We start from the raw sequence: 9,450 nt of genomic DNA on the forward strand, positions 1-9,450 counted from the left end.
TCCAATTGAGCATCTGTGGGATGTGCTGGACAAACAAGTCTGATCCATGGAGGCCTCAATTCACAACTTACAGGACTTAAAGTATCTGCTGCTGTTTTGGTGCCAGATACCACAGCACACCTTCAGAGGAGTCTTGTGAAGTCCATGCCTTGAGAGGTCAGAGCTGGTTTGGTGGCACAGGGAGGACCGACACGATATTAGGCAGGTGGCTTTAATGTTATGGCCGATTGGTTTAGCTCCTGTGCACTAAAGAAACAAAAGAAGTAAACTTTAGACATGCAAAATGTGGCTGATGACTATTTTGGGAAAGGTGGTAGTAGTAGTAGTAATAATAATAATAATAATAATAATAATAATAATAATAAAGGTTTGGCCCAAGATACCATTTTCACTAAAGTACACAAGTACACTCAAGTCAATACATCAAGTCAAAAGTACTAAAAGACATACATGGACACTGCTCCATAATAGATTTTCTTTAATAGGTCTATGCCTACACATAGAGGCCTTAGTCCAGGTTACTGTAGATACAATATTACCATCAAATTATAAAAATGAAACATATTAATTAAAATATAATTAAAAATACTTATATCTGGTCATTAAACTCTGGAAAAATTATGTGTTACTAGTAGTATTGGTATCTACTGAAAGAGAAGTGGTTATGCAAAATTAGCCTTCTTTCTTATATGTTCCTAAGAAGTAAAAAAAAAAATGCTGGAGAGGTGTATTCTGGCTAAAATTTTTAAAAGTTTTTAAAATCATCAGTGCCATGACTCTACCAGGTAGAAAATTATACAATTTCATGGCTGCACTTTCATAGTAGCAGGATTCATGATGGCTGATTGTATTCTCACCTAAAATTTGAAGAAGTATGTTAATTAGAATATGTGCTAATTGGGTATCTTTCAGTTAACTAAAGCTGCTGTTCTCTGAGACTCATAAATGGTAGAGAGCAATAATAATACAGAAAAAAAGAAACATAAGTAAGTAGAACCAGCTATTATTTATTAAAGTCAGGTAGACTTTGGTAGAACCAAATGCGTTGTGGTCTTGCTTACACAAATGAAACAAATTACAAAATGATTTAAGAAAGGTTGGGTTTCATTCTGATACTTTTTGTATTTTTATGCAGCAAGCACAATAATGAAAACTTCTGTTTTGAACACATTGTTAAATAATGTAATTTAATTAAAATGTATCCTCAGTCATCGCTGAAATAGAATTTACAGATTTTTATGTACCTCAAAGCAGTATATTTCATAGTCTCTTGTTATGTAGCATGTGAAGACTAGCCAGACACTGTTGACTGATTAAAAGCAGAATTCAATTTTAATCCCTAGATGTAAAATGTGATTTCTCCTTTGGTAACTGCTCTATTCGACCAACAATGTGAAATTCATACTGAAACAAACTGGTTTAACTACAAATGCATAGTTTTGTTTTCCCTATGATCCAAGCAGGAGGAACTAAACATATATGTTGTTATTGCCTTTATTGCCTTGCTAATGTATTGAATGTGGGCTATAATAACAGCCCATCTGTAAGAGAGATGAATGGGCCTATGTTAAAGCAATGTGGAGTGCTGAAACATCTAAATACAGCAGTGAGAAAATCTAAAATTGTACGGTGGATGTCCACAGTATCAGAAATCCTCTTCACCGCCATCCACAAGAGGAATTTCTAGATAAAAAAGGGAGTCAGACAACATATAAAGACAGTTATCAGTACACAATTAAATTTCATCAGGCTCCAATATAATACATTATGAAGCTGGGATGACAGATGGCAAAAATGCCTACTTACCATCAGCAATATCTATGCTGGGACTCGTGGAAGCAGTTTCTTCCATGGAGGTGATCACATTGGTCTTCTCAGATACATTGCTCAACCCAACATCATGTGAAGAAGATGGATGCATAGCTTGTAGACAGTCTGATGGCTCTGAGATGCTGTCACATGACTCAGCATCTCCAGTGTCCAATGGAGCATCATTCTGAATTTCTGTGGGCCCTGGATATGAAGGCGGGTCCTGCTCTTCTGAGGTCTGTGTGGGTCCTGGACCAGCAGATGGAAGCACACGTGGGGGCTGGTAGCATGAGCCACTGACTGCCTCCTCATAGGAAGGTAGAGGTATGGCAACTCCATCCACTATTATGACGTTTGGACCCCTGGCATCCTCTCGTTCTTCACTTAGAAAAGATTTTATTCATTATTTTTAATTATAACATGGCTCTGTTAAGTATTCAAATCAGATTGTTCAGTAAGTGTTGATTGATTTCCTATAGCAGCAGCTCTGTCAATAAATCTGGCTGTAATTAAAGTTTATATTAATGCACTTGTTCTAATGTTATCCTATACTTTATATTATTATACAATTTCTGTCACAGGAGAGTCTCGAGAACAGAAGACTTTGTGCTTTCTGGTTTCTCTGTAACATGGCAAGTCTTATTAACTCAAGAGAGAAAAGACTGTTGAGGGAACAACTGTTATAACGTAAGTCACAACAGGATCTAATTTGTCTTACAGATATTTGACAACATTAATTGCAACTATAAATTTACTTGTACATTACGATGTGCTGTTCATTAATTCATTAAAAAATGCTAATGTTAAGACATCGCTGTGCTATAAGAGAAATAAACCACGTTAGGATATACTGATATTGGGGCTCCTTTGGGCTGCATCACACCACTCCGTCATCATTTTCCTATAACAGCATGCTCAATTGTGTTTGTTCCTTACATAATTCATTTATTATAGGTAATTTAAAAAATTATGATAATTAATTTTAATCATTTGATCACACATAAACCAGATGTAGCTGATGTACCTTGAATTACAATTGCTCTTGCATTTGCAGTGGGACATCTTTGCTATGATGACTAGAAACAGGGCTAGCAGCACACTTGAGGTAGTGAATGCCACTGGTTTCCATGCATGCAGTAATGATTCCTGAAAGCCAGGCCATGTGGTCTCTGAGGAAATAAGGACTAATGAGTTGCAGTCTTTACACAGAATTCATGCTCACTTACATTCCTGTATGTCCCGCTTTCTGTAATGTTTAGTTTTTCTCCTGATCCAAAGCAACTTATCATATCCAATAGACCAGGAGATTCTTCCTGCTGAGAAAGATCTCCTCAGGACTGAATGGAGAACCCCTTGCATGAATTATGTTACAGTTAAAGACATTAGGTTAACTTATGATATATTGTTTTATTACTTTAAGCACAAGGGGTATGTTTTGTCTTTTAGAAGAGTCATTAAATTAATATACTGATAATTCACTGTATTTTCCCCCCAGCATTTCAGAAGACCTACCATCTAGAACACAGTAGATGTGCATCTGAGGAAACCACTGCCCATATTGACAGGTGATGTATTTGTAGTCATTCACTAGAGAATAGCCAGGATCACAGTAGAACTCCACCACAGTCCCATGGATATAGCGGTTACATGGCTGTGGATGGCATATGTAATCTCCATGTTCTACCATTGGAGGTAAGGGACATGCTGTAAAGCGATTACAGTTGGAGAAAATAAGTAATGACATGTATTATAATAATAAATGGCAAGGTCGTTTCTATCGGACTGGGTCTTAATTATAATGGAAATTAAGGCCATACAGTACAAATAAATAAACAGTAAAGAAAAAAGACTAAAGTAATAAAATAGTAAAATCCTATATTAGAACAACTTGAGAAGCCAGCCAGGATGGTTGTGCTTAATATTCCATTATTTTCTTTTTCTAATTGTGCAAGCAGTATCTGATATGTTACTAATTAAAAATATAGCAGCATGGTGGCTTTTGAGTCACCTTCAACATCAAGGCACCGGGGTGGCACATCCGACCATATGAGGCTATACATGCATTCCACTAATTCTGCACCCTCCAGCTTATAACCTGGAAAACACTGGTAGTGTACTACTGTTCCGATGGGCATGGAGAACTCTGTCTCAGAGATGTTCATGTAACTGTGAGGAGGAAGCAAAGGTCGCAGGCAGCCTGGAACAAGAACAAAGACCAAGACAGATCTGAAGAAGAGCTGAATTTTTACATTTCCCCTACGGGGGATCAAGAAAGGTACATCTTATCTTATAAATCAAAATAAGACTAATCTAAGGTCTCCGTTTAAACATCAGTTTAGGAAAATCACATTTTCTACTAAAATTACTACTACGAAGAATGCAAATCCCAATGCTTTCTGTTCTAAATATGTGTATATGGACACAAATGACCTAACTCTGTCAAATAGGACTCCCAATTTGGTAAGACAGTTACAGTCAGATTACATCATACCTTGACAGATGGGCTGATTGTCCCATGTTCCATCCTCTTGGCAAACCGATTCCATGCTGTCTGTGTCAGGATAGCGAATTTGAAATCCCTCATGACATCTGATAATAAGGTTATCCCCTGGCCTGTAGGTCTTATTAGCAACATCAGCATCCTCAATATATGGAGGAAGACATTCTATGAAGAAAACATGCAAGTGCTGATTATTAAACACATCTTTACACTGTTAAGTCAGTAGGAATTTGCACAAATAAACTTTTGTTTTGAGGAGTGAAATTAATACAGTGTTAACGGTTAGTATCTGAGTCAGTTTATGTAGCTTTTCTTAAGACTTTATCATATATCCAATATCATTTGTGAAATCTGCTATAAAATCAAGTGGGTACTCCATTACAAATGTCATAATTATCATCCATAAACAAACAAATAATAAATGGTGGCTAAAAAGGTTAATGAGTTTCCTTTTAATGAATTAACAATATAATTTCATAGACAAACACTTAAAATAGCCTTCATTTCAAGCCTGTAGTTGATATACAAAGTTTAAGTTAAAAATAACTGTCCTGCTTTTGTTAATCTTTCATATGTTATAACTAGAACAATATAGCTTTATGAGGCTAAAGAAAATTTAGGATCAAAATACTTTAGTCAATGAATCTGGAGACTAATACTTAAAAACATCCTGTAACTTGACTGCAATGTAATTAATGAAATATAATTAATTCAATTATTAGTCTACATGTCTTAACACAAAATTATATATATAATTATATATATATATAATATAAAAAAACTATTAAGTTAACCCTTATAGTGTTAATTTTTAAGTTTGACTCAAGTTTGTGCATGTTACTTTCCAACATGGGTTGCAGCCTAAAATATCAGGGAACTAATCAATAAATATAGGCATATCAGTATGAACACTCACTCTTCACTTTAATAGGAACACTTGTACACTTGCTCACACATGATTTTATATATATATATATATATATATATATATATATATATATATAGATAGATAGATAGATAGATAGATATAAAAATAATTTTTTCACATTACTCTTTGTAAAAATCCCAGGAGATCAGCAGTTTCTGAAACACTCAAACCAGCCCATCTGGTAGCAACATCCATGTCATGATCAAAATCAGAGATCACACTTCTTCTTCATCCTGATGTTTGATGTGAACATCACCTGAAGCTCTTGACCTGTATCTGCATTTTCTTTTTTGCATTGCGCCTATGCCACATGATTGGTTGGTTTGATAACTGCAAAAATATGCAGGTGTACAAGTGTTCCTAATAAAGTGGACGGTGAGTATGTTTCTTTTCCCTGTTGAAAAATCCAGTTTAGTCTGAACAGCTACAAACTTCTAAAACACCGGCTGACCTGGGTAAGCTAGTAAACCATCAAGTGTTGATCAATTTATTCAGGTAAAAACATAGCTGATTAGACTAAGCTGGATCTAACAGCAATGGTAGTAGCCTATTAATATTACTACAGGGTGTCCTGAAAGTCTCCATACATAGGGCAAATAATAAAATGTTTTTCAAAAATGTTCATACTTATTTGATATATTATTGATACATTTTCAAATAGCCTTTAACAGAAGAACATATTGAAATCATTCTCATGGCTGGATTGTGAAGCTGATAGACTAACAGGAAACATGGCAAGCACATCATAAATGACGCTGTTGCCAAACGTATTAATTAAAAAAGACTGGACATGTTACGGACCAACCGAGAAGCGGACGTCCACTGACAAAGACACAACAAACATGGTGCTGGCATAGCCTACACAGTCCCCTACATATGGAGACTTTTGTGACACCCTGTATACTATCACTACTATTGTTTAACCCTATATACTTAATTGACTTTTACTCACCATCTGGAAGGCACACTGGTTTAAGGCTTGGTCTCCATCCCATTGATCCATTATGAAATAAAACACAGGTGATCTTAAATGCTCCTTTTAGTCTGTATCCCTCTAAACAAGAGAATCTGGCCACAGCGTTCTCAAAGAACAAACCAGAACTTGGTGTTCTTCTTCCGTGCTCGGGAACACCCGGGTCTCTACAAAACGGCTCTGCTGACACATTACACACAACAGTGACCAGGACATCCGATTTAATGTATAAGTGTTTATTCTATTCATTGTATTGTAACTGCATCATTGTAGCAAAGGTGAACCTGAAACACTGCATGACTAATGAGCAGTATATGATGCAGGAAGCATAATCAATTAGGAGACTATAATCATTTCTTTGAATGTAAAGAAATCTCTGTATTGTCTATACATTGTATCATCACCACCACTGTATAGCACTACTGCTTGTTTAACGTGTGCTGAGTGCGTTAGGTTAGGTGTAGGAAGCCTTTGTACCTATGGCAGCCTCTGGGAAGGATGTGACCAGCTGAAGAGGAAAGATGCTGAATATCACAAGAAACTGGCCGCAGATAGCAATACGGACAAACGGAGACGTCTTTCTGCCTACCTTCATGATGATTCATCTTTCAGGTCCGATTAATCGGATATTAGTGCTCTGAAAAGGATGACGATAAGAACAATGAGTAGGGAAAACCTTAATGTCGGAAATCCGCTGTGAGTCGGCTAATCACTCCGTGATAGCATTGGCTTTCCGTAGCGCAGAAATACAGCACGTAAAGCGCCATAATACGCCTTAAATGGCAACGGTCTCCTGTAGCAGTGCCTCATAATCACTTGAAAAGGCATTTTAGCATTATTGTAGCTCAGGTCTTTACGGCGCCTTGTGCTGTTTTTCTTCTCATTAGCCGTAGCATAATCTGTGATGAAAAACGCGTCATCTTGCTGCAGGCTCAAGCTCAGAGAGAAGAAAATTACACATAGAGGCTTCTTCATGAAATCAATCACTCAATCAATCACAATAAACAGTGCACTTACCCAACACTGGCATGCTTCAAAAATCACTTCTGTACACTTCACTTTCACTGACGTTGATTAAAAATCGATGAAATATTCACCTTTTATAATTATGTGTCCTTGCCCGCTTTTAAAATGTCTTTAAAATAAAAAAGGAGGCTTTTTGTTCGTACAGGTGACACTTCCTCGTGACGAGGGCACGAGTTACTGTATTGTAGCCTACAGGTCAAAGTACGTACCATTCAACTAGAATATAAAATCCCATCAGAAAACATTGACCACTTGTTAATGTACAACTACAAGAATCATGTAGGGTGAATTCGGGTATATTTGCACCTCAGGAAAATTGGGACAGTTTAATTTAGCAGCATTAATTTTCTGGCCTGATAAGTCAAAGTTAACTAAAGCAAACTTATTTTAACAAAGCCTTTGGAGTGAAAGTGCTTGATGGAAAGAACATGATTGATGTGACATCATATAAGGAAGTGTACTCAGAGTAGAACAGGAAGCTGACCTAAAAGTCTTGAAGAAGGAAAAATGACATATGCTAATACATTCATGACGCTTATAATGTCATGACTAATACATTCCACATATTTATGATGCAAACAGTGTCTAAGACACTGTATTTGGCCCCCCTCCTGATTTCCTCAAATTTTTTGCACATTCGTCACACTGAATGGTTTCAGATCCTCATGAAAACTGAGGGAAAAGTTTATGCAACACCTGTATCACTCGTGAAAAAGTAATGGCCTTCCCTATATGAATACCTGGTTGTGCCACCTTTAATAGCAACAACTGCTTTAAAGCAGCAACATATAAAGGCTTTTGAGCATGACCTACCTGTTTAAGCTCCTGCCACGGTTTATCAGTGGGGTTCAGGACTACTAGACAACTCCAAAACCTTAGTTTTGTGTTTTTTGAGCCATTCAGAGGTGGTTTGCTCTTGTGCGTCAGATTGTTGTCTTATTGCATAACCCAACTGGACTAGTGACATTGTCCTTCAGGATTTTCTGGTAAAGAGCAGAATTCATGCTTCCATCAATTATGGCAAGTTTCCGAGGCCCTGACGCAGCAAAGCATCCCCACATCTTCACACTTCCACCACCATTTTTAACTGCTGATACGATGTTCTTATTGAGGAATGTTGTGTTAGGTCTTAGCCAGATGTAACAGGACCCACATCTTTCAAAAACTTCCACTTTTTACTCATTCCACAGAACATTATCCCAAAAGGCTTGGGGGTCACAAACATGTTTTTGGCAAATGTCAGACAAGCCTGTATTTTCTTCTTAGTTAGCAGAGGTTTTCGCCTTGCAGCTCTCCCATGGATACCATTATTGAAAAGTCTCTTTCTAATGTTGGAATCATGAACACTGAACTTATCTGGGGCTAGTGAGGCCTGCAGTTCCTTAAACGTTTATCAGGGGTTCTTTTGTGACTTCTTGGATATGTTGTTGAGGTGTACTTGGAGGAATTTTGGTAGGCCAGCCACTTCTGAGAAGATTTACTGCTGTTCCAAGTGAAAATGGCAGTCACTCTAGTTTGCTGGAGTCTAATTGAACAATTATCGATTAAACTTGGTTCACTGGTTTTAAGCAGGCAACTATTTTTTCACATAGGGCAAGTTGGTGTTGGATAATTTTTTTTCCTTCAATAAATTAAATGCTAGTTTGAAAACAATATTTTGTGTTTATTCAGGTTATCTATGTCTTACCGTACTTTAAATTTAGTTTGTAGATCTGAAAAATTTAAGTGTGATAAATATGCAATAGAAGTTGAGATGTACTACTGTAACATGCATATATTTATAATGTATTAATTTTCAAGATGTTTCAAATTCCAAAACCATGTTTAACATAGTAGAGAAGCTATAGTAAAAAGGTCCCTGGCTGTAAAATGTTTGAGAACCCATGAAACAATTTACATTAAATTTAACTAGCCTGCTAAAGTTGTTGTTTTTGCCAAGTGAGAAAATAAACATGTAGTCCAACCAAAAGCAAAAGGTAGCCTGATAGGTGTATAATTACAGCATCTGTGCTTACCACATTGATTAGATTTTGCAATATGTCTTACTTATTTATTACTAGCTTGTCACTCGTCTTCCAGACAGACGTAGTCTATTTAATAATAATGAATAAATAGTTACTGAACTTGTTCACAAGTGACTCAACTTTTTTTTTATATTATTTGACTGTGTATAGAAAGAATTTTTTTTTTATTATTTTTTATTTTTGTCTTCTC

The 9,450-nt window shown here is 36.4% G+C and overlaps 1 protein-coding gene and 1 long non-coding RNA gene across 5 annotated transcripts; one reads left to right on the forward strand and one right to left on the reverse strand.

The window, feature by feature from the left end:
• Window positions 1-987: 987 nt before the first annotated feature.
• susd4 (sushi domain containing 4) lies at window positions 988-7,484 on the reverse strand. Of its 4 annotated transcripts, none has more exons than XM_047157653.2 (9): window positions 7,308-7,484; window positions 6,688-6,847; window positions 6,190-6,393; window positions 4,301-4,474; window positions 3,818-4,006; window positions 3,322-3,513; window positions 2,834-2,978; window positions 1,807-2,192; window positions 988-1,683 (listed from the first exon to the last, which is right to left on the reverse strand). In XM_047157653.2, the coding sequence occupies exons 2-9, from the start codon at window positions 6,803-6,805 to the stop codon at window positions 1,646-1,648; spliced, it is 1,446 nt and encodes a 481-aa protein (XP_047013609.1). In that variant the 5' UTR covers window positions 6,806-6,847; window positions 7,308-7,484; the 3' UTR covers window positions 988-1,645. The 4 variants fall into 4 exon arrangements, with proteins under 4 accessions (XP_047013609.1, XP_017332669.2, XP_047013611.1 ...); XM_017477180.3 differs by having other exon boundaries at window positions 7,228-7,484; XM_047157655.2 differs by having other exon boundaries at window positions 6,190-6,390; window positions 7,228-7,482.
• Window positions 2,186-3,460, forward strand: LOC124628501 (uncharacterized). Its single transcript, XR_006983058.2, has 2 exons — window positions 2,186-2,496; window positions 3,305-3,460. It is a non-coding gene; the product is annotated as an uncharacterized LOC124628501 (long non-coding RNA).
• Window positions 7,485-9,450: the final 1,966 nt, after the last annotated feature.

Source organism: Ictalurus punctatus, chromosome 9, assembly GCF_001660625.3.
Source record: "Ictalurus punctatus breed USDA103 chromosome 9, Coco_2.0, whole genome shotgun sequence".
NCBI lineage: Eukaryota > Metazoa > Chordata > Actinopteri > Siluriformes > Ictaluridae > Ictalurus > Ictalurus punctatus.

Excerpts from the sequence above, each read along its gene's own strand:
- susd4 (XM_047157653.2), bottom strand. The coding sequence starts at position 6,805 with ATGAAGGTAGGCAGAAAGACGTCTCCGTTTGTCCGTATTGCTATCTGC. Across the intron at positions 4,007-4,300 it reads CAATCAGCCCATCTGTCAAG|GCTGCCTGCGACCTTTGCTT; the intron begins GTATGATGTAAT and ends TTCTTGTTCCAG. Across the intron at positions 2,979-3,321 it reads CATCTACTGTGTTCTAGATG|AGACCACATGGCCTGGCTTT; the intron begins GTAGGTCTTCTG and ends TTATTTCCTCAG.